The sequence below is a fragment of the Gallus gallus genome, chromosome 3, assembly GCF_016699485.2.
Source record: "Gallus gallus isolate bGalGal1 chromosome 3, bGalGal1.mat.broiler.GRCg7b, whole genome shotgun sequence".
Classification (NCBI taxonomy): Eukaryota; Metazoa; Chordata; class Aves; order Galliformes; family Phasianidae; genus Gallus; species Gallus gallus.
This window is the reverse complement of record NC_052534.1, coordinates 68,496,035-68,521,738: the sequence shown is the minus strand read 5'-3', so window position 1 is coordinate 68,521,738 and position 25,704 is coordinate 68,496,035. Positions and strand designations below refer to the sequence as shown.

At 41.2% G+C, this 25,704-nt stretch overlaps 1 protein-coding gene across 4 annotated transcripts in view; it reads right to left on the bottom strand.

The window, feature by feature from the left end:
- Positions 1-19,684: 19,684 nt before the first annotated feature.
- Positions 19,685-25,704, bottom strand: part of PREP (prolyl endopeptidase) — a 97,844-nt gene continuing 91,824 nt past the window's right edge. For 3 of the 4 annotated variants that reach the window (XM_040697159.2, XM_046938879.1, XM_046938878.1), the window contains 2 exons: positions 22,928-23,084; positions 20,284-21,113 (listed from right to left, as the gene is read on the bottom strand). In XM_040697159.2, coding sequence (XP_040553093.1) covers positions 20,819-21,113; positions 22,928-23,084 — 452 coding nt within the window. In that variant the 3' untranslated portion in view covers positions 20,284-20,818. Of the gene's footprint in view, positions 21,114-22,927; positions 23,085-25,704 lie in introns of all 4 variants that reach the window. The other variant, NM_001006410.2, reaches the window with a different exon arrangement.

Here is a 25,704-nt window from a genome sequence, read left to right as displayed (position 1 = left end):
CCCCTGCTTCCCTTCATTTGCTCAGCTGTGGCAGAAGCAAGGACAAGGCCAGCGCCTGCTTCACTCATCCTCAGAGGTTTGAGCACTGCAGGAATATCATCTGTCCTCAAATGTAGTAACCAGGGAGGGTCCAAGATGTCTTTGGACCAAGAAGAAGGGTGCCAAAACGATGTGGGCTGAACTCCCAGTGCTTAGGGCATTCACATGGGAGAACTTAGAAGAGCTGCATTTTCAGTCTTGTTCTCAATGCTTTTTCCATATTGCAGCTAAATGCATTTTAATGCCAAATGCAGAAACAATTCTGGAAGTTAGAGCTAAAACTGCACCATGTGCCATAAACACTCCATTATGGAGTCTGCCTCACTCAGATACACTTTGTGATGCTGAGTATTTCCAGGTATTCAAACACTGGCAAATGTAGCATGGTAAGTGCTTGTATAGCAAATGAAGATCTTGATTTGGATTATTCCCAGCTTCCTAAATGGGTGCTCTCCCCACAGGGGTAGTATGCACAGGGAAGGATGTGGTTGAGACGAGGCTCTGTGGACAAGGTGCAGAACTGCAGGTCAGTCAATCACTAAAGTAAGATGTTTGCTCGGGAGTGAGAATATAAGGTTAAAAATAAGGACTGTGAATCTAAACGCTCTTCAAAACATTATGTAACTAGGAAAGACCTCAACTGTAAAACATTTAAAGGGTATATTATTGTTAGGCAAAGAAAGCAGATGCTTTTCATCAATGCTTAAAGATTTCAGGCAAGGAGATGAATTCTGATATCAGTATTTGATAGTCTCTCTTGCTGAAGTTCTGAGTTGTCATCAACCTCCTACTAGATGTTGTCAGAAAAATGAAGGAAACCTGTAATTTCTAGCCTAAGCTTTCACACCAAATATCTTAGTAGTTACACATTTGTTTGTTTTTTCCAATAGTTCTTAGATTCACACTCCTTTTTTTTAACGCTGTATACTCTCACTGTTCAGTTTGCTTTTTCACCATTTTCCAGCTCTCTATATCTCTTCTCAAAAGCCTTCTGTTTCAGTTCGTACCAATCAAGCCATTTTCACAAATACTGTTACAAAGGATAGATAAAGATTTTTAAACACACTGCTATTTTTACTTAGGGGGATTCAGATGATGTGTGTGTACTGGGCAGTGCAAAAATTCTGACCTGCTGCGATGTCCATGTTGTTGCTGAAACAAGTCTGGACTGACACAAAGCTACACCAATTTCAGCTGCCACCCATGCACTACAACTAGTTTCAACCACTGTAGCATTCATTCTCTGTGTTAGGAAGATGTTTCTACAAAAAGAATCATAGAATCACAGAATCACAAGTTGGAAAGGACAAGATCATCTAGTCCAACCATCCTCCCATTACCATTGCTACCACAAGCTACTAAACCATATCTCGAATCTCCTCATCCAGACGCCTCTTGAACACTGCCAGGGACAGTGACTCCACCACCTCCCTGGGCAGGCCATTCCAGCGCCCGACCACTCTCTGAGAGAAAGTTTTTCCTTATGTCTAATCTAAACGTCCTCTGGTACAACTTGTGGCCATTCCCTCAGGTCCTGTTTGTTGCTTGGGAGAAGAGGCCAAACTCCTCCTCATCACAACCTCCCTTCAGGAAGTTGTAGAGCGCAGTGAGGTCTCCCCTGAGCCTCCTCTTCTCCAGACTGAACAATCCCAGCTCCCTCAGCCGCTCCTCATAAGACTTGTGCTCCAGACCCCTCAGCAGTTTTGTTGCCCTTCTCTGGACACATCCCGGGGCCTCAGTGTCTTTCTTGTAGTGAGAGGCCCAAAACTGAACACAATACTCAAGATGAGGAAGTGTTTACAAACTATGGATAACATGTGCCGTCATGCCCCAGAAGGAAAGAGAACCAAGGTAAGCCCTAGTGGGCAGCCTCAGGGAGTTTAAAAATTGCCATTCAAATATTTGTCAAGAAAGCCTCCTTTTCAAACCAAATTTGAAAGTCAATACAAGAAGGACTTCACTCTTGTAAATTTAGGTTCCCAATATAACTGTATTTGCCACAATCACTTCTCTTGCATTTGGCTTCAGGCACTAAGCTTTGCAAAGAGCCACAGATAGCAAGAATGCAGTTATATTTAATTCAAAGGTATAAAAATAGGAAATGGATTCTTTTGAATGTTCACTTTATTATGTTGCTAATGAATTATAAAATGTATATCATCAAAATAAATATTCTTGAAATCGCTTCCTAATGAATCACTTAGACAATGTGCCTATTCAGTTGTGTCAATGATTAATTATATTCTTGCCTCCTTCCTGGAATACAAATGCTTTTATTAAAGCAATCCAAAGACAGTAAGACAACAGACTCATTCTTATGGTCATTCATTTGGTTGTGGGTTGATGGAGTATTCCTTTCAGCGTTTTTAGAGTGTATCTGAACAGCTGCAAGTAGTGATGACATAAATGAAAGTTCATGTCAACTTAAGCAGAACGAGATGGAAGACATTCTATTCATCCAGTTTTAGCTTATCGGTGCACAGTCATTAAATACGAATATTATCTCAAGAACCATAATAAATGCAGAACAAACCGTGCCAGCTACAGGCGTCATCAGATAGGAAACTTTCTACGGCACTCTGATGTGCAGAGGTGAATTATTCTGGAATATTAAACGTTTCATTAGTTCTCAGCTTCGAGATATGGCTTTTAAAGTGGCCAGGCTCACAGAAAAAAAATTGTTATTACTAAATGCAACACTTACAAATCGGCATTTATGAAATTCAGAGACTGCCACTGTTAAATAGCCTCAGAAGTCTTTGTATAGGTGTCATCATTTCTGTGAGTCTGAAAAGTCATTGCTTATTTGCATAATGGCATTCACATCATTGTTGAAAGCTTAGGATTGACTTAATGAAAGTGGCAACGAGCAAAGAAAAATGCTTTTGCACTGAATTTAAATAAGTAAATCCTGAATTTAAGTATTCTTTTCTATTTTCCTAGCACAAGGCATACAGAAAATGTTGACTACGACCTGTCCTTGGCACCAATGGGCTTCATGTTAGTGAAGGCAGTTAATGGTGTTGGCTCAGGTACCCAACTGTTCAGGTGTCAGTAAGCAGATTACTTTAATCTACTAATCAACACATGCATTTACATGGAAAGAAAGAAGCACTGGAAAATTAGGTTAGTATCATTTGCATAATGTGAAATAACCTATTTACAGTGATGGAAAACAAAGAGGAGTAGAAGTAGATAGGAATCTACCACACATGGCTGTCAGAAACATTGCCTTCAAGGTGTGTGGTTTTGCTAAAACCAGTGAAATTTAAAGTAAAGACCAAAATGCAATTAATCCATTATGAAGAACATCCAGACATAGAAGATCCATCCTTCATACACTCTCTGTATTAAAGATATTTGATTCAAGGGAAAGGTCACTTAAAAGAAATACTCAGAAATATCTTCAACATAGGCTGCGGTGAAACAAAGAGGACAGTAAGTTTTTAAAAGCTGAATATTTTGTAAATGTTCAGAGACACAGAGAAAAGTCAACAGGTGCTAGAATCAAAGCTAACTGAATTTGACAGAGGCCTTCTTCTTCAAAGTGCAACATTTATGTTTGTGGGGAATAGCACTAAAAAAAGACCACCACCAACAGAACAGGAAAGAGAATGCAGTTTATTTCACATGTTAATATGCCTCTTTCTGGGTTCCCACCTGCCTTTGTTTTTGCATATGTAGCTCACTGGATTTTATCAGTGGCCCTTTGGGTGGGCTGTCTCTAAGCCCACTGTGAAAACCTCCCACCCAGTCTGGAGGAGTTTGGGAGTACCTCCTTATGAGAAAAGAAGTAGGGTGGGTTCAGCTATGGAAAATCCTCACATGGGGCAAAGAAGCATTTCCCAGCTATAGTACTGATTCCATCTTGCTGGTCTGTGAGGCCCAGTAGCCTTGTCAGCTGGGACAAGGCAGCCCTCCTCGCTCCCAGTCAGAGGCTGGGAAGGGCCTGGCATGGTTGGATCTGGGATTAGCCCTCTAGACCATTGTGACAGCTGTTCAGACACCACCTGCAGAATTCAGTTCCCACTGGTATTGCTAAGTAGCCTCTGGCAAGCCAAGCTGGCAAGCCTGAAGTGGCAGTGGTGAGCAGCCCACTGAAACGTGAATTCACCCAGGCTCAAGACCAGACCGACCAAGTGCAACAGCCAGCAAGAGCAATTGCTCAGTTAATGAGCTCTGCTGTGATGTGAAAGCATGTTCTTATGCCAAGGAAATCAACAGGAGGGTGCAAACGCAACAGAAAATGAAAGATTTGCAAGCATCAATACTTCAGGGCTTGGACGGCTCGTTTCCCCAGCAGGATGTGTATTGGTGTTCTCACTGGACTGCATGTACACAAGGTGCCTTTCCTGTGTGCTACTATACAAATATATTGGCAGACGAGCACTGAGGGAGATAAAATCAATAGAGGAAAGGAGGGTGGCATTCCTAGTACACATACTGATACAGGGCACACATACACAAGCACAGATAAGTAAATGAGTAACAATCGGAATTCAATTTGGAGACTTTAGAAATAACTCATTCTTTCTGGAAAGTGTCATCCACTTTAACATATTCCTTTATCTTCTTCCTTAATAAGGATATTGTCTTTCAATTGAGTTAACTTTCCTACTTGCTTAATGACTTTGGGAAGGCATCCCAATTACTCCTTTCATAATCTGTTTTCGGGCAGATTTTTTGCCTGCACTTTTATTTATAGCATCCGAGAACACTTTTTTCTTCTGCCCTTTCTGCCATCACCTTTACAATCTGCAGCCTACGTTGTGGCCAAACACATTCAACCAGAAGAGTAACACAGAGAAATCTAAGTGCAGACTGGTAGGCTAAAATCCCACACCGGGAATGCTCTCAGGAATGAAGCCATTCAGAAGCGTTTCAGGAAATGGCAATTGAAATGTACTCTAGAAGAGCAGAAATTTGGGAAGGTCATTCTGCTTATAGTTGGAGACTGCCTGCCGTAACGCGAATAGGCTATTACACATATGCATCACTGCACACAAATAAGGAACAGTTGCTACTGGAAATTTTACTGCTTTTGCATTAATTACACACAGAGAAAATTATGTCTGTCTGAACATAAATAACTGCTCAGGTACCACAGTGATGAGCTGCATATAGAAATGAAAGTGGGGTAAATAAGTAACATCATAAGCTATTTTTTCCCCTCTGTTTCTGTGGGAAGGAGTAGATAACTCTCGGAAGTAAACATGTGCGGGCAGATGTATACAAAGCTAAATTACAACTAGTTAAATCACAACCATCTGAGCATGACAGTTTACAGTGCAAGGGTAATTCTATGGAAGAGTTATGAAGTGGACATAGCTCTGGTGTGTGCGAGGATGGCTCAACCCTGGAGGTGTGTGTGCATACTGGAAACCATGACCAGATCCTTTAGAGAAGCAAGGTAGAAACTACGGGGTTAATATTTTGCATTTGGTTATTATTTGCACTGGCCACGAAACATTACACAGAAAAAAAGGAAGAGGAAACATCATTTAACATACATCACTGAACATATTACTTTTTTCCATATGGTCTGTGGAGTGAAGGAACAACAAAGAAAAAAAAAACCAAAAGTGTTATGTCTGCAGAGCACCGAAGTATTTCCCAATCTGCTGATCAGCTCTCATGCTTATAAGTTAGAAACGCTTTAGCACCGGCTGAGAGTCTGCAGTATGCTAAATAGCACAAGATTCAGCTTGAAGAGTGTAAGAATCTCATCCTACTGCAAATTGCTGGGAAAAGAAGGGAGGGGGGAAAAACCAACACAAGAAAGAAAAAAAAAAAACAGACCCAAACATTAGAAAGGGCTTTGAGTGCTGCCAGTTATTACAAGGCTTATAAATAGGATACTTTGTCATTTAAATTAAGATTTTTGAGATCTCAGTTTATAGCTCATGTCAGCGTTTAAAATGAAGATCAATAAGTTGTTGAAAAGCTTCACAAACAATTTAGTCTTAGTCCTTATTCTAATGTGCAGTCCAAGCAATGAAATGCTGATCTCTACAAGTCCAGCAATTTCTCCAGTGCTTTTTGTAGAAGAATTCCATTCTGAATATTAATCACTTGTGTTGCTTGGAAGTATCCTTTCTGACACTGGAAAAAAAAAGAGTGATGCTGTCCGTGTATTTTCTGGACCAAAGAAAATGAGCAGTGTCAGCCTGGGGAAGCTTCAGAAAATGCTGAGGTCTGTGAGTGGTGCTGGAGCCCGCTGGGCATTTGGTGGCCCACAGCCTGACAAATGGCTCATTCACCTCATACTGTACCCTGTAAGCTTTATGCCTCCCTTTGTCAGGTCAGGTTCAAATGAAGTATTCAGAAAATAAGGGGATCATCTACCAAGCTTTCTTAGTTTTGATCCTCATCTTTTACACTGAGGCAAGTATCTTAAGTGCTGAGGTATTTCAAAATCCCTTCCTGTACCAATGGAGAACAAGCCAGGAGTGCTCTCTACCTGGTTGCCCAACCTTCTGAATACTGCCATCTTCTTGGCTTTGGCAGTTTCCTCTGGAGGTGGGTTTGGGGTTACGTGTCATGTGAAAAATATTCATTGTGTTGATGCTTGAATCCCTATATTGTCATTCCTCCGGGGAAATGTCAGCAGTCCCTTTTGCTAGGAATAACTGCCATAGTTTTTATAGGTGAATATCACCTTCTCAGACCTTTGGTTCTTTGAAAATGTCAACTGCAATTAAATAAGATAAAACTCAGGCTGCCTGCTTGAGTTATCAAAAGGCTTTCAGCAAGGTCCATCACCAAGGCTTTTAAGGAGGCAAAATCATGTGGCAAGAGGGAAGGTTCTTGTATGGGTAAATAATTTATGAAAAGGAAGGAACCAGAGGGTGGGAGAAAATGGTCATTCTTCGTGGTGCAGAGAGATTGTAAGAGGAATACTGCAAGAAAATCTGTCCTGTGAGGTTTGCTGCTGACACAATATTAGCTGTCATTTATTCTGGATAGTAAAGATGATGGTGCAGAGCTGGAGAACGAGCTTACTAGATTGAGTGGGCAATAAAACAGCAGATGAAATTTGATGTAGATAAATATGAAGGTTAGGGGAAAAACAATTCTAATTTCACATATAAAAGATGGGCTGATTGCTTCCCTCAGCAACAAAAGCTGTGGGTTATGATAGATAGCTTGATGAGAACTATTCATGCTTGCTATCAGTACACAGCTTAAGAAGCAGACCAATTATTAACAATTGTCAACAAAGTAAGAGAGAGAAAACTGGACACCATCGTGCCAACATGTAAGTCCACGACTTGCTCATTGCTGGAATACTGCCTGCAGTTCTGATCTTTCTTTCTCTAGAGGTGTAGGTTGGCTGGAAAAGCTTCAGAACAGGGCAACAAGGGTGATCAACACACAGAACTGCTCCTGTATGAGGAAGGAGAGAGAGAACAAAGCAGTCTAAAGGCAAGACATCTGAGCAGAGGGGCCTTGGAGAAGTTTATGAAATCGTGAGAGGCACTGAAAGAAGGGATCAATGCTGCTCTCCTTTTGCTGCTTGACTGTTGTACAATGCTATTGACAGCATTAGTATCTTTAATAAGGGGCTCCTTTGGCCAAAAAATCCCACATTAAACATGAGACTGGATAGGCCTAGTGGCTGTCACAATGTCCCAACCCTTCTTTGTCACTCCTACCCAGCTCACCTCACGGCTCCCTTATGCCTCCCTTAAAAATGATCAAATGAAATACGATTGTTCAAAAAAATACTGAGCATCGTTTCAAGCTGCATGAGGAAATAGATGACACTGTGATTTGGAGTAAAGCCATGCTTTCACTTAGCCCTAAAAGCCACCTAGGGATAACCAGGAGCTGGTTACGCTAAGTGCTGGGCTGTGCTTAGCACCGTGTTTTCATGGCATCTGCTTGCCCCGCACACTTCCTTGGTGAAGACCAGCTCCAGTCGGATCAATCCACTGCTGTTCACAATGGGTGAGGGATTTTAGAAAGCATTCCCAGTTGTTTTCCATCCTCCCTTCATTTTCTTCTAGAAGGGTACAATATAAATCTTTGTCTTCAGCAGTTACCTTGCATCTGTTGCGGTTTCTCATCTGTTGTTCCTATTCCACATGCCCAAGAATCTCATGCGCTGTCCTTGGCATGGTATCAGGCAAGCATGCCTGATATCACGGAGAGGATTATTGGCTTCTGAGCTGTGGCAAGCAGGAGCAGATGAAGTCTTCAAGCAAAAGATCTTATTTCCTTGAAACCACGCTAAAATGAAATGAAATCAGGGAAGAAATTAAAAAGAAAAAAAAGAGGAGGGTGGGGTGAAATATGAGTTATAGTCAGCATTGCTTATAATTAGCTGGCTGGTTTGTTTCTGTCCCTGGTAGGCTGCAGGCAGCTTCCATCCTCCAGTTTGTTTATCTGTAATTCCACCTTATTTTTTTTTTTCCCTTCCCACTTTTGCCCTTCTATTTCTGAAAGGAGCTGCACTGAAAACACTCTGGAGAAGTGTAAATCACTGCGGCTTGCTCGAGTTTGATGAAGTTAGGAGAATTTATATGGGCGCAGGGTTTTTCATCTTCAGCTGTCACGGGTTCATCCCGCTCTGTTTGCTGCGATACTCCAGGCTACAGAACCGAAACAGTATCGCACAGCTTATTTAGATGCTTAAGGATTGTCCGTTTATTATAACCCACGCATCTCCCTGGAGAATTTATTAGGTTTAAAGATTTTTTTGGGGGGGGGGAATGTGTTTTCTTAGACTGTGGCATTTTGATTAATTTTGATGTGACATGAAAGTCACTGTGCGTCTTCCACAGAACCCACTCCTGCATTATGTGAATGGAAGAGTTGGAGGCAGGTAATGTATGAGTTGTCTGAGAGTAACTGCACTGCACTGCACTGCTCTGGAAAAACATACTTGCAGCCGGCATCGCAGCCTTTAAGACATCATTTCTGAGGCATGCAAAATACAACATCACTTTTTCCTTTCACTCTAATGGAATCTCATTGGGAATTATGAAGGGCGATTTTTCTTTTTTCAGGTTTTAGCAGACTGCGAAGAAAACGGAGATTTTTGCTTTCGACAGAGTACAATGGCTAATGCTTTACTATTCGTGACATTAACACTACGATGGGACAAATCTGCAAAAGTCATTGTCAACAGAGCTGTTAATCTTAACATTTTTTCTGCTGCTGGCAAAGGACAAGATATTTTCCATTTCCTGCTGTGGCTGTGCCCATGAGATTTGGGGTAGCACCACGGTAAGCGAGCAGGAAGGAGCTAAAAATGGTGAAACCTGTGTTGGCCCATAGGCTTTAAGGAGATCTACCAGGAGTTCTGACTGCTTTGTCCCAGGTCTGTTTAAGCAGCCCAGTATGCTCATGGCTTCCGTTAGGGTTAATGGGAAATGCTGTGTCATGAGAAGTGTCAGGAGAGTTACAATGGGGCAGAAACTTGCAATCAAACACAAATTTAGGAAGATTGAAATTAAGCTGCTGGAAATTCAGAAGAGGACACACGGGGGTGTCTCTTGATCCAGCAAAACTGTCACTGCAGCAAAAATAATAAGCAAGAGGTCACTGATTGTGAATGAAGGCTGAGAAACGTTCCCCCAAGTGCTGCTCTGAGATACCGGCATGAATGTCATGGGTGGCACTGATTAATGACACTGTGCAGTAGTTCCTGTTGGAGGCTTCTGTGATTTTAGCAGCAGTGTGATAGGAAAGCTCGGAGGAACAAAAGCAGACCTGCTCGTGAGGGAAGCTTTACCAAAGTAAAGGTGGAAACACACCCCAAACCTCTCAACACATGCTCTAGAAAAAGCTTGGAATTGTTCTGGCAATGTGGGATTGTTCGGTGCGTGAACAATGTGGAGGGCAACAATAGGAGCAAATAGGAGCACATTTTTACGATCACCGAGTGATGTGTTCATGACAAACTCAGTGAATTGCTGGAAAGGAATCTCAGAAAAAGTTGGCAAAGTCATTTCATTTTCAAACTGCCTCCATTCTGGGATAGATGTGCTTAACTTTTTTTTTTTCTTTGTGGATGAATGACACATTTTCTTCAACTCAATTAAATTTAGGACATGCATTTCAGCGAGGAAGAGAAACAACACAATGAAGAAACTTAACCCATTACTTCTGAATTTGGCCAGAAACCTGAAAACCACTTTTTGCACAAGACTAGCAGGGAAAGAAACTGGAAGTTAAAAGCATGGACCAGGACTGCCTTGGCGTCAGTGTTAGTGTCTCTAGTGCAGTCAGCTGTGTTAGAGAAAAAAAAGTAATGGGAGGAAATCAGGTTAGTTAGGTATCAATTGTCAGATGAGCCTACCACAGAGTGCAAGTAGAGCAAAAGGTGTGTGGGTGTTTAAAGGCATTCCCAGAGATAAGAGCTGGCATCGGCAGTTTAGTTCTGTCTGTTCAGTAAACAAAGAGCTCAGGAAATTCCTTGATAGACCTCCTCCCCAGGGCACAGACCCTCCATCAGCCCCATTGGCATTGGTATTTTTGGGTCCAATCTGGAAGTTCATCACCTGAAGAGGAAGACAGGCACTGGTTCTCATGTCTTGGATGAGGACTGTCTTTTGCTGACAGTTCTTAGTTTCCAGTACTGAAAACGTGGGGCAAGGGAACGGTGGTTCACTTTTAGTTCCAGACTTCATCTCATTTAGATCTGTGGGGATTTGCTTACCTGAAATGAGAGCAAGGAAACATAAAACCAGGCAAACATATTCTCTGTGCCACCATAAAGGATGAAATAATGAGAACTGGAGGACCTCTATAGGGGAAAGCCAAATTATCCCCGGGGCTGCACATCCAAAACAATGGCTGTGATGAGCTGCTGCGGTGGCAAAAGCACTGCTGGAGTGGGAGCCTGCCAGCCTGGGAGGAGAGTCCTGCAAAGTGCTTCGTTTGGCAGCTCTGAGGAACGAGAGCAAGATTTACCAGAGCCAGGGTGGCTCAGAAACTGTTTCTAAGAAAACAACCTCTAGAGTTAGCAGAAGACAGTGAAGGTGCATCGAGAGCAGGGATGAAAACCAGAGGGCTGAATGGGAAGCGTAATGCTGGCACCAAAGATTCCCAGTGCGTGAGAGCCAGTCATTCACTGAAAATGGGAGTGTTGCCCTGACATCCTCACTGCATCCCAGAAATGCAATTTGAGTGAGGCACAGTCCTTTGGAGGGCCACGTCTGTGGGAGCCATATGTCACCCAGTGGGTACAGCCAGTCTTTGGAAATTGGCTCAAGGGATTTCTGCCTTTCTAATGAGCGATCGGGAACAAAGCAGAGAGAAAATTCAGCAAAGCCCCAAGGAAAGGTCACTGCGTGCATGCGAGCCTGCAGCATGTTTTTGCCATACACTTCTCCTGCAAGCTGAAGCTCCAGATAATTCAAGAAACAGATGAGGTTAAAACAGCAAAGAGTGTGAAGAATGAAAAATGAGCACTCACAGCCTGAATTAGAAAAGAGGAGAGCACCTTGTGGAGTGCAGAGCAGGTAAGGAAAACAGCATTCCTGCAGTGTGTAATACAGTGCAGAGAAAACAGAATGGGAGAGTGGGGAGGGTGAGGCTGCTGTTAGATATAAGCTCAGAGTCAATAGCGGTATTTAAGAACCTGAAATTGGAGTCAGGTAGGCATTAAGTATTGAAGTCTGGAACTGCCATTCAGAAGCCCATCAATTCACTGCTTCCTCCCAGCAATGACTCCCAGTCAGGTCAAGGAGCTCCCTTGGTATTCGCAGGCCCTGCCCTGTTCTGGGCTGTCAGTCCAACAAGATGGACATCTCTGCACTAAGCAGCAGGCCTTGCTGGTTCAGCGGCAGGGTCAGGCTCTATTTGCCTTGTCTCCTGCTACCCCCTGTGTGGGTGATGGAGCACTGGCAGAGGCTGCCCAGAGGCTGTGGGGTCTCCTCCCTGAGATCTTCAGAAGCCACCTGGATGTGGGCCTGGGCACCCTGCTGGGGGTGTCCCTGCTGGAGCAGGGGTTGGGCTGGATGGGCCCAGAGGTCCCACCAGCCTCAGCCAGACTGTGATGCTGTGTCCTTGTGTGGCACAGCACAGCAGTACTGCTCACGTAAAGGAGCTGGCAGCCCTTCTTGTCCTTGGGAAGTGCTCAGCAAGGCCTGGGGAGATCGGGGCTCTCTGCACAGAGGTAGGAACTGTTCCTGAAGACCTGCTTACTTGCCTCCCCACTGCACTCCCAGCTCCCTGGGAAGCTGGCTTCCAGGCTGGCGTTGTATTCCAACATTTGTGCTGGAGACAAGAATGACACGATCCCCCAGATATCTTACACAGCCTTCTAGGGCTTGAACACGTGAGTGATTAGGTTTTCTAGACATCTGTTGCCATTCTGAATGGTGGAAGAAACTCACAATGAGATGAGTGCGCTAATAAATTCAGGGGGAAAAAAAAAAAGCTTTGAGCTCTGGGGACGTTTATACTTAAAAAAGAGATAGGTTGCCCCTGGGATTTGGCAACATTCATGTCCTCTGCTAAGGAAGGGCAGGAAGTCCAAGAAACCTCATGCTCTGAGTACAGCTCCCAGTGTCCTGCTAAAGATGAGACATGTGTTGAGGTCTGGCGTTGCTCTGGCACAAGGCATGAAATACCCCCCAGAAGCAGCTCTCTTTCCAGCCTTCCTCCCAGAAATCCTCCTCCCAGGCCACCCTGGAGCTCTGCATTTGGGAGGCTGCCAGGATCCTGCCCAGGGCTTTGCCCACACAGTGGCACCACGCTCCTGTGGGGCAGGGAGACCATGGCCCTGTGAGACCTCTGAATTTTAAAGCAGCAGCCAAGCAAAAACGATTACCACCCAACTTGTGCCTTTGGGCTGGTGTCAGCTGGAAGAATATCACATGTGGGGACACATGAGAGGAAGCAGAAAATGCTTTTTTTTTTTTTTGCCAGGATGATTTATCACCAGCTGTTTGAATCTGACCAGATGCCTGCAGTGCTGAAAGCGTTGAAAGGATGAAGGATTTATTTATTTAAAGAGCTATGAAACTTTTTTATGATGGGGCACATCGGGTAAAGGCAGGCCCAAGGCAGGAGCTACAAGACACAACCTTAACCTATGTGGTTGATCTTCTTGAACAGATCCCCTCGTGTCTCCTCTGTGGACCCCTCAGCGGGGCCTAATGCCTCCCTGCTCACATCTCTCCAGTGCTTCCTGACATCACAGGAGACTGAGATCCCTTAATCCCTTAGGTCAGCAATGTGGTGGAGGCTCAGCAGGAGACTGCTGTGCCTTTCCAGCCACATAGAGACAACCAGGTCACCCAACCAAAAGCTGCCCTCCACTGCTGAAGGATGCTGCCCTCTGGCACCTTGGCCTGCAGGCAGCCCACTAACACTTTTGCATGCAGGCCTGAAGAGCATGGTTAAATAGCTGAACAGTGAATTGATTCAGTCTATCACACCCCTTAAGTTCTTCATCCTTAGTTTCCAAAATAACAGATCAACAGAGAACTCCATAGCTCAGTGACTGCAGCTAAGCACCAGCGTGATGGTTGGTGTGGGAGCTTGGGATGAGCTACGGCCGACACATCCCAAAGCCAGCCTCTGACTGCTTGGAGGACAGCTTTTTCTTCAGCTCTACAAATATGGGCTCCATAGGTCTGTGTCTCTGACAGGAAAGATACGCAGTTCCTATCCTGCTATCCTCTGAGATGTGCCACTTCTACACTTGGCTAGTAATCGCTCCCCGCGTTTTGGAGAGGTCCTGCTGTAATAACTGTCTTGCACCCATACGAGGCGTACAGCCTCTCTGAGGGACTAGACAGGCTATAACACCCTTCCGCCGTATATTCTGATGGCTATTCCCTTGAAATAAGCCTAATTAGATAAGTACAGCAGAAATCAACACGTTGGTGTTAAATCTATGAACAGAAAGCATCTGCTATAGAATACCTTTCCAGGTGACATCACCCTTCCTCTGACCCAACAGTATGGCACCACTTGGCAAGACTGGCTGCCTAATTCTCACCAAAGGGAACCAGCATAAAAACCAACAAATGCTGTTCAAAGCCTCTAATGAAATGGTTTCGACAGGGTTTCTAACTTATTAGCTAGAAGCAATTTTATACTTGTGATACCCTTCCTCCTCCATCTACTTCCTCTGGCAAGTTGAAGGCTTTGGAAGGATCCAACGAGCAGAAAGGATGGGCAGCTAGCCCGCGGCAGCAAACTGTTTAATGACTGGGTTGTTGTGTGAGTGACTGTCATCTGTGAGAGGAGGATGTTTTCCAGTTTGTGCTTGGCAGTTAATGCTCTGCAAACCAGTGTTGGACAATAACCACATTGCAAATACGGGGAATTTCAAGAATGACTTCTTTGCTTTCAGTCTTTGAGGGATGGATGCTATTGCAGAGATAAGATTGGGATCTGTACTTTCGCAAAGCTCAGGAGGTCTGAGCATCTCTAATTACGAAAAGTCATGCCTTTAATTTCAAAATATATCTGGAAGTGTGTTTGCAATTAATGACAGAGGCTTCCCAAGCTTTGCAATTCGCAGGCAGTGATCATAAAGGTTTATTTCACTTTTCTGGCAGTAAGGTGAAGTCTTCCTAATATCCATGCCTATCTTGTGAAATGTGAGATGAAAGATAAACCATAGCTTGGGTCACTGTAAGCAGTCATAGGTTTACAGTTTTATGTCAGTTGTATATTCATGATGAAAACACACCTTTCATGCTGAGGAGCTTTAAACTAAAATCAGAAAACAACGTCAGCGCAAAACAGCACAATATTAACAATAAACATGAGTGCTTAATGGTTTTGCCACGTTACTGAAAGAGATACCTGCACGTATGTACAGCTCAAAGCATGTTTTACTACAGCAGAACTTCCTCTGAAATACAACACTTTCAGAAAACATCATATTCTGTTGAGAAATAACACTGTTTCATTTGCAATAATCATCTCACTATGCATTTTCTGCTCCTGTTACCACTCTAAAAGATTCTGAATAATGAAATGGCCCAACTCTTTACTCAACTTCTTTCCCAGGAAGGAAACAACAGCCCACATTGCAGTGCTTCATCATTTGCTGCTCCAATGACATGCTCATGGTGCACACCAGGAGATAGCCTCAAAGCATTAAGCAGCACAGAAATAAGTGCTTTCATCAGCTAAGCAATTTCATCCAAACTCCTACAGAACTGCATTAACTGGCATATATCTAGTGAATAAATTCCTCTGTTATTTTGTATGCTTGTAGTTACTCAAAGTTACTGCTAATTTTTTAGCTCTTGCTCATCTTTCGATGCTTTTGAAGTCCTGCAGAAGAGAATATATTTGATAGCATCACTGAAACGCAATGTAATTTAATATTTAATATACTGAGGAAATGTTAGAGGTGAAGTACAGCTCTTCACGGGGAAAGAAAAGTAACGTGAAAATGATGGTGTTAAGAACTAAACGGAATTCCCACCTATGAGCTCAGGTGCCTTTGCTGAATTAAGGTATTTTGTGTTGCTCAATCTACAGCTGGGTCTGCATGGCGTGTGATCTTACCTCATTTCCTAAACCCAGGGAATTACACCCCTCTCCATTTCTGGGGGGATGTTTATTTTGGAATTTGGACAATAAACGTCCATCTAATTCACTGAAAGGGTCAAGACAGTATGGATACTACAAAATTAAGCTCTTTTGCTTTTCATCTGATTATTTCTGCTATATTTTTTTACAGTAACGTTAAGATGAAAACTACAGACGATATTTTTGGGCTAACAGACAAATGTCCAGGTTAATGCTTTAGCTAGCACTATCAGATGCCTACCTAACATGCATGCTAGCTAAAACACACTTTAAGGTGTTCAAGAAGAACATCTCCTTCCTTTTTGCACACAGAAGGCCTGATATGTGCTGAAAGTATAACACACACACACACACCAACATCTGCCTTCTGAACAGCACACACCAGGCCAGAAATGTCACATTTGCAGACATCGATCCATTGACTCCAGCTCTCATGTTGCATTTGCTGTGGAAGCTAGAAATCTTTAGTGAAAACCACCATTAATTGATTAACCCTCACCATTCAGACCTCCAAAATTAAATTTACCCTGCTACGGGTGAGGATGCAGGCATGTTTGTTCCTTGCCTCTGTTACTCCTGCTATAAATGTAGAGGGGTATCCACAGAGCAGAGATGCTGATGTGCTATTGCTCAGCTTTGGGCTTAAGAGTTGAATTTTCCATTAGTTTTCTTATGAAAAATTGGGGGAAACTGCCAAATCACAGTCTTCCTAGTCCAGAACTTCATATTATTTCTGCAGATGCCAGCAGCTGGTCTAGCTTCCACTCAGGGACTCCATCACAGGCATCTCTCTGCCATGAATATGCGGAAGGTGTGAGATTGTTTAGAAACAGTAAAGGATTACTCAGGAGTAATGTTGTCTGAGAACACACCTTGGTTATCCTCAGAGACGAGAGAATTAGAAGGCTACCTCACCTCCCCTTTCTTCAATAGTAAGGGGGAAAAAAAACTGGAGGAATGCTTTTTGTTTTCCTGACACACAATAATAGCAAGGCAGAAATAATTAAAAGAACATATGGAGAACTGAAAAAAGTTGCCAAACTTGGCTGTTCAGACAGCATGAACTATCCAAATCCTGAGAGGTCTGCACAAAGAGGCAATTGCACAAAAGCTGTTTAACTAAAGACTTTCAAAGTAGAAAAGCTTGGCAGAAAATTGGGTGCTTGTTTATTAGCTTGGCTTCCAAGCTCCTCCCTCAGCCCTTCCCCCCAAATCCTACTCAGCTTGGAAAACCCCTTTCACAGGAGAGGCTGACAGGAAGAATCTATATGCAGATCTTCAGGCAGCCCTGAGGGCTGCCTTTGGCTAAAATTAAACGACCTGACATCACCTTTCAAACATAGATGTCTGAAAGCTGTTGCTTGCTGTATCAAATCCAAAAAACTGCTGCTCATGTTTCTGCCTTACTACAGACAGATGGGCAAGAAAACTCACGTCAAGAAAATCCTGGTGAAACAGGAGAAGCTCTGGGTGTGGGAACAGGTGTTTCCAAATTCTGTCTTAACCATCCCTTACTCTTACATACCCACAGCCAACTGCCCTTCTTCCTCCCTTAGATGCTGGTGGTTATACTGGTGGGGAGGGTTCAGCATCTATCTATATTTGGGTTGTTTTTTTTCCCTCAGCTACCAAAACTTAAATCAACTCCAATATGAGGGAAATTAATTTGCTCTTTCTGTGAAGGATACAACTCAAAACTTGTAAAATACTTCCAACTCTTTTCACATATATAAACTCTGATGCAAATATATTCTCATGGAGGCAAAGACAACTAAGATATCTTCACATTAGCTGTGAAGAATACTGGAAGGGAGTACTGTGTGAAAAGCTCATTTATTTCCACTTAAAAACAGATTTTAGCTTATATAACATAAGACTCTTATAGGACTCGAGTGAAATTTGCTTCATGCACTGGAAATAAAAGGCACAGAACACAGAGCCTCTCCATGAAATAGCATTACCACTGTTACCCTTGAAAGCAGATTAACTGAAATTTCATTATGGTTTTCTACACCAGGAATTTTTTGGTTCCAGGTCTATTTAATCGAAACCTTAAAGGTTTAAATTCCAGTGTATTACAAGAGCATTACTTGCTTGGAATTAATGTGGATTCCATTTGGGGCCATCATCCTTTCTGTACTAGAAGGAGCAATGCAGTCAATAGGACAGTTCCACAAGATCACTTTTTTGAGACCTGAATCTTGTACTTGGAATACCTACCTAAGATCAATTAAAATGTCAGAATTAAGACCTTACTATTGAAACAAAAAGCCTTTCTAATAGAGATAGCAGCTCTTTACAGCAGGAATTCTGAACATTTATTTTGTAACTGGTAGCTCCACCTTCAATACTCTCAATTGCCACTCAAAGAGAAATGTTTGTTTCTAAACTCCCCAATTTACCTTACTGGTAAAAACAGAAAAAAAAAAAAAAAAGTGTTTGAGCAGCTACCAAACAAGGTAAAACAAAGACCAAAAAGGTGACTGAGGTGGCTGTGCTCAAGGATTTGAGATTCAAGGCACTGATATAATTCAGCTCAGTTTCACAGTTATCCAAGGACCCTGCTTTCTACAAACCCTATCAAGCAAAGTTCTTGCTCAGAGAAAAGCCACTGCCCTGTTGACGTCGTAACATTCAAGAAGAGTCTAGATGCTCTGGGGGTGTTACTTTCAAAGATGGCACTGCACTTGTGCATCACAGGAGCACAGGATTGTAGGGGCTGGAAGGGACCACTGAAGATCATGTAGTTCAACGCCCGGATAAAGCAGGTTCTATACAGCAAGTTACAGAGGAAAGCATTGAGGCAGGTTTTGAATACCTCCAGAGGAGACTCCATAACCTTTCTGAGCAGCCTGTTCCAGTGCTCTGTCACCTTAACAATAAAGAAGCTTTTCCTCATGTTCAGGTGGAACTTCCTATGTTCCTGTTTGTGCTCACTCCCCCTGTTCTGTTGCTGGGCACCATCAAAAAGAGCCCAGCCCCATCCATTAGACACCCTTTCTTCAGATATTTGTAAGTATTTATAAGATCCCTGGTTAGTTTTCTCCAGGCTGAACAGTCCCATGTCTTTCAGCCTTTCTTCACAAGCAAGATGCTCCAGGCCCCTCAACCTCTTTGTGGCCCTCCGCTGGACTCTCTCCTAGTAGTTCTCTGTCTTGAACTGAGGAGCCCAGAACTGGACACAGTACTCCAGGTGAGGCATCACCAGGGCAGAGCAGAAGGAGAGGATCACCTCCCTCAACCTGCTGGCCATGCTCTTTCTAATGCACCCCAGGATCCCATTGGCCTTCCTGGCCATGAGGGCACACAGCTGGCTCATGGCCAGCCTGTTGTCAACTAGGACCCCCAGGTCCTTCTCTGCAGAGCTTCTTTCCAGCAGGTCAGCCCCTAACCTGTTCTGATATGTGTTGTTATTCCTTCCCAGATGTAGGACTCTATACTTGACCTTGTTGAACCGCACAGTGCTCCTCTCTGCCCAACTCTCCAGACTTCCCAAGTCTTGCTGAATTGCAGCACAGTCTTCTGATGTGTCAGACACTTGTCCCAGCTTTCTATCATCAGCATCATTCCTGCCCCTACAGCACAGCTGTTAAAAATTCCAAAATGATCTTAGAAAATAGTTCACATGTCTATGGGAAGAAGGTCAGGGTGAGAGGCTGAACCTGAACTCCATTTTCACAGCCTGGAGGAATGAAAAAAAAAAAACCTTTAACTCCCTAGTCTGATTGTTCAATTTGGTGCTGTGATCAGAATACATCAGTTCATACATTATTTGGTAAAAATAATGTCCAGGGTTCACAAATAAACCCCAGATCACATACAGGTTTACTGGTATGATACTTGTTATGAAAGCAGAAATCCCTCTTCCCCTCCGTCCCCCCACCCCCAAATCAGATTATGCTTTGTAAGGGCTTTGGAGGCATGATCCTTCCTAGGCTACAGAGTGAATCAGGAAAAGTCCCTGAGAGAAACAATATGAATTTGGTACAGATAATCAGCAGCCTACTCCCTTTTTAAATATCACTCCCTCTTCCCAAGTTGCACATTACTTGCTTAGAGATAAAGCTCTTGAGCTCAGAGCTCAAATACAAGCCTTGGGATCCAAGTATGAATATGATGACAAACACGATACTGGAAGAGTGTATCAGTTTATCCAAAACTTAGAAGCAACAGCATTTTCTTGATGGGCAACAAGACTAAGAGCAAATGATAGAAAACCTTTCTGTCCCCAAAATCAAAATCTACTTGCTGCAGCATGTCACAGTTTAGACAGCTACTAGACAACTTCTACTCATATCTATTTAATAGCTCTACAGCCTAATCAAATTAATGAAATGGCAATTCAAATACTGTGTGCGTGTCAAATCATTAGGAACTCTGCTTATGTGCTTTTGTTGTTTTGCAGCCAGGACAAGGTTATGTATGTATTTTCAAATTTTGGCACCTTAAAGAATATTCTGTCATATGCATTGGGAAAATCTGAATTTGAACAATCTAGACAAATCTGTCTACAGTTTAAAAATAGTTGAAGAGTTAACAGTAGACAGGCAACACTATGAAGTGTATATGCATACCTTGACTGATAATTGAGTATCTGAAGAGTTCTTCAAGTTTTCCTGCCTCCAATTTTCTCTTTGTGAAAATAAACAACAGAAGAGAAAACGGACATTTTCAAGTCTTTGTGGTAAGAAAAGACAATTTAGCAACATTATTATAGACTGTAGCACACTGTTACAAACAGTAGGAAATAATATAAGGTTTTTAATAATATCTGGGTAATTAATTACCTAGACTATTATCTCCTTGATATTTCATGATTAACAAAGAACATTGTATATTTCCATTCTTAAATAAGTTACTGTGTAAATAAAGTATGCTCGGAGTTCTTGTATGCGGACAGTACTTACATTTAATTACAGATGACCTGGATATGTTTATAGGTGCAAAATACATTAAAATTGTTTACATGAAATCAGCTCAACTAACACTAAATCTGGAATCTAGATGTTCACAACAGCACTGACAGTAGCTCAGCTATGTATTTGAACATGCTACTTAATATGTACTTTGAAATGCAGTAGAAAAGAAATTCAAAGAAACTCTAAAAAAAGGGAAGCACAGATCAAAATTCCATAGCAGGTTGGATCAATAAAATATCGAACTGCAGTTCTTAAATGTAAGTACTACACCAAGTAGTAATCTGGTTGGTCTTAAATGGTGTTAAAGCCCTTTTTTTTCCTAAAGGAGACAGTAATAAGCATTTTGCCTATTCAATCCAATCAAGATTTAGGCAACGTGCTATAAAAGCAAACATATCTGACACTTCTTCTATAACTTTAGCAGTTGGCTTTCCTGCTCCATGCCCAGCTTTGGTGTCAACATGGATGAGAAGTGGATTGGTTTGTTTACGGCTTCGGCCCACAACATATTGCAGAGTAGCAATAAACTTCAGTGAATGTAGAGGGACCACACGATCATCATGGTCTGCCGTGAGCAGCAGTGTAGCAGGATACTGGATGCCATCTTCTTCTGGTAGTTTAACATTGTGAAGTGGAGAATACCTGAGAAGAGTACACAAACATTTATATATTTTCTCCTCAAGTTCCAATAAGAAGGTCCTCTCCCACTGAAATTATCACAGTGACATTTGATAGCACTCAGTACTACAATTCTCTGTTGCACATACCAGGACTGCACTACTGGCAAATGATACATAACAAACCACTGGCTCTCAAATGTGAAGAACTCCATCTAACCAAAGAATAATCTTACATTTTTTAAATCAAGAGTAGGATACAATTTGTTTTTCCTATTTCATCACAGAAAATACAAAGGGAATTCTGTTTTTTGGTTTTGTTTGTTTGTTTTTAAATTAATCACACATTTAGATGAGTAACCATTAAGTAATCCCAAATTGTTTTTAAGAACACACAACAATATAACAAATATTTGATTGTCTAACCTAACAGATTCCCAGCTCCCTCATTTCCACTGAAAGAGCAAAGTAAGAGGATTTCCAGATGACAATTTGTTTTAAAAAAAAGATGGTGAGTACTTGACAGTCTAGTTAGCCAAGGTATTTTTGGGTATCTGTAAAGACAACATTTTTGAAACATTATCTTTCTATGTTTGATGATCTGATGTGCCATTGCCAGTTGAACAGGAAGCAAAGCAGCTTAAAGAAATTTTGCCAAGTAGGTATAATACTCCAGTAATGTTATATAAGATGTTTTTAAAATTATGCATAGAGATTTTGTGAGTTAAGCATATGTAAATAAGTAGGTACAGAATGACTCCTTTCTGCAGATGCATATCTCCTAATCATAGAATGAATTTAAAACTTTGCTTCCACTTTATGACTTCAGAATATCTGAACTTACAGATGTTCATGCAAATTTTACTGTTCAAAATAATAAAGATTACCTAATTGATACTTACATTTTAAAGCAAACAATCTTTTTTGAAAACTAATGATTAAAGAAATTATGAAATTTGTTAATTGTTTTGCCACTGACGCCTTAAATTGAACAACTAGGGATCTTGTAACAATATAATTACAATGGGCCCAACTGATTATCTAGTATTTGGACTTAACATTGCTTGCTTTTTTTAATAAATGTTGTAGATAAGTTAGATCTCAGTGTAGTTTAGTATATACATTTTTTATTATCTAAACACTATTGTATTTCAGACAAGCCAAATTGTTAGCATGTCTGAAGCACTGTCCTGTAATGCCAATCTTCATTATTAAAGGAATACAATTACAGTAACAGGAGATGAGATGCCAGAAAAATAATTCTAAATGATGGAACATATTTTAACGCAGTCGTTAGCGACCCTATCAAATATGCAGACTGTTGCTGTTCTCCCACAGTGTCTGTTTCATTTTCCCCTTCTAAATAATCTTTCCAGAACTCTTAGAAAGAGCCTAAGAACTGAATTAATATCCTGTTGTGGTCTACTGCCATTCAATTCCTACAAATAGATCCTATCCACATTGTATAATACAATTCATAATGGTCACTGTCTCTACCCCATCGTAAAAAATACAATTTACATAGTGGTTCACTTGAGAATACTCTGTTGTGACAGCCTACAGCAAGTATTGTTCGGAAAGAGTACTTAACAAATGGTTAAAGCTGCTAGTAGAATATGGTCTCAGAAACTATAATCAGTTAACTCAACAGGATTTTGAAGAGAGTTGTTCTCATGCAAAGTTGACTTGTAAAGAAACTCTAAACTCCATAAATCCAATGTGAGAAAAGAATGAAATAATTCATATTAGCTAATAATAATAGCTATTTATCATGACAACCTGAAGCTGTTGAGCAGAGTTTGCATTTTAACAGTGACAGAAGTATTTAAAGACACTTACTTGCACAGCCATTCAAACTGCTCTTTATGGTCAGAGCAACCATAGTCAGTAGTCCAAGCATGGCCAATGGTGTACTTGTGGAACTTTAGCATATCCATGACTCCCACTTGGGCAATAACACAGCCGAAGAGGTCAGGACGCTGATTAGCACAGGCAGCTTTGACAAGAAAACAACTCTATTAGTATTAATATCTTAAAGAATTAAACTCAGCAGTAAAAGGTCCAATAACAGTAAGTTATTGTCAGAAAAACTACAAAGCTGTCTTTTAAAAAGTAACTCCCAAGTTTATAAAAGAAAAAAAAACAACAAAAAATGGTTAAGGTAAAACAACATGGTAAGAAATATGGATTTCCCATGTAATATCTGAAGCCAAAGAACTTGAATACAAAATATCTGAAATAAAACCAATTGCAATGAGAGAAGCCTGCCAATGTATATTAAATGAAACAGTCTTTTAAGAAAAAAGTGAAAGCAAACATACAAATGGGTAACAATTATAACTGTCAAAGCTGATATTTTCTAAAGAACTTAAGAGCTATTTCCTCTTAAAGCACTAAGTACAGTTCTTAGAAAATATGTCTTCCAAACAAGCAAGCTGAGTTTGCTAGGAGAAATGCACTTGTTAAATATGTGAACTTTTGGACTATTGAAATTGAAGTGTGCTGAACCGTTCACTTTCTAACATTGCCAACAAAGAAAAGGACATTAAGGAGCAAAATTCTCCATTTACTGATAAGTTTTCTTCCAGAATTACTATGCCAATTCATATGAAAAGAGTTCTAATGAAAGCAAACTTCTACAAAATCAGAGGAATAACCTCATTTTAATTTTAAAAAAAAGTTACTGCAGTATTTTTTTCATTATTTTCATTTCCCTACTTCTGGAAGACACAATTTCTTTAAGAACAATGCTTTTCTCGTCGTACAAAAAGTAACCAGACTAGGCCCACCTAGCTCTAAATACAGAAAATACAGAGATTTCCTGTACATAGTCAGCTTTTGCAACTAGTTGGTTGGTTTCTCCTGAGTTGGAGTTTATCCCCAGCCATCTAAACAAGTATCCTCCATAAATACATCTATTTCCTTTCTTAAATGTTTATTCACCTATTGTTATGATATCCTGCAGCAGTGAGTTCATCAATTCCAACTTCTGTTGCTTGATTTAAATCCATTGCCAGATGATTTTACAAATTCCCCACACTTTTTTTGTAGCATAAGTATTAACAGTACCTAGATTTTCATTTAACTACCACAATGGATCCCTTCCTTAATTCAGAGCTCATCACTATACATCCAAACCCAGATATGGTCTTTCTCAAATTCTTCAGCTTCTCATTTTTGTCCACTGTGAAAATAGATTATTTATTCCCATTCTTTGCTTTCTGCTAACCAGGATATTGCAACAGTAACCTTCCATCCAACTCAACAAGAACCTTCTTTCAAAGTCTTGAGATCCTGTCAAAAGCTTGTGAAAATCCAAGAATAGCCAGACCACTGTTACATGCACCATATTCTCCTTGACTCCTTCAAATAGCTGTAAGATTTCAAGTTGCAACTTCAGCCTGCAAAATTCTTCCCCATGCATGTCAACTATTATTTATTGGTTTCAATTGGCTTGCCTGTTACAGAAGTCAGATTTAATGATCTGCAGTTTGTGGTTAGCCATGAACCATTTTAAAAATTGGCATTAAACTTGTCCCCTTCTGTTCATCAGACATTCAGGCTTAGTAGTCTGCAATTTCACATTGGAATTCACTTAGGATCTTGTGTGTGTACCATCTGGTCCTGGCAAGACATGATTTTTCATTTGATTTATTCTAAAACCTCTTCTGCTAATGCTTCATCTTGAGGCAACTCCTCAGAGTATCACCCACAAGGAGAGACTGGTGAAAGGAAATCCCAGTGCTCTGTAGTAAGGAACATCAATAGAAATAAACCATTTCCTTGTTCTATTCTGCCTTTATCTTCATTTAGTGCTCCTGCACAGCCCCAGAGATGTTCTGGTCAGCTTCCTGCTTCTGATACACACAGAAAGTTTTTATTACCAACCTTTATTTTAGCAATTTGCTCAATCTCCTGTGATCCATCAGTCCCTGTCAAAGCTTACTTTTATCCTATTTTCTTCAGTTGAATCTTATTTCTGTTTTCTGGAGGATGTTATTTTACTTCTAGTCATCTCTGATATGTAACTACACTTCCTGGGTCTTTTTCTTATATAAGGCTGCTGTCTAAAAGCTCTTCATCCTTTTGACTGAATCTTTCAATCAGATCTCTCCTTTTCAAGTCATTTCCTTTTTTGAAGACAAATGCTATTCTGGTAGGAAAAAAAAGCCAAAACACCTACCATAAGATTGAATTCATTCAATTCTTCATTGTAAAACATCTCATGAAGGACTGTGCATTGCTCAAGATTATATCAAAATGCTGCTCCTAGCTCTCAGAATAGTTACTTCAGTAAGAAAACACTTTTGGAGCCACTTATCAGTTCCCATTACACCCCTTTTGTTAGCCATAATTATATGCATTATGGAGCTGTAATCTGGAACAACAATTTACTCATTAATTTTATCCCTCTACACATTGAGCTTTAAAATTTGGTACCAAAGTCTTAGAACGGTTTGCCCAAGCAAACACAAGAGGACCAATGCTGCATTTGCATGAAAGAGGCTTTCAGGTCACAGCTGTGCTGCTATGCTGAGCTTTGGGATCATATCCTGCAGGACAAGGAAGTATTGTTTTTCAACTCAGTAAGGCAAGAGTTCAGAGCCCTGTGCTCC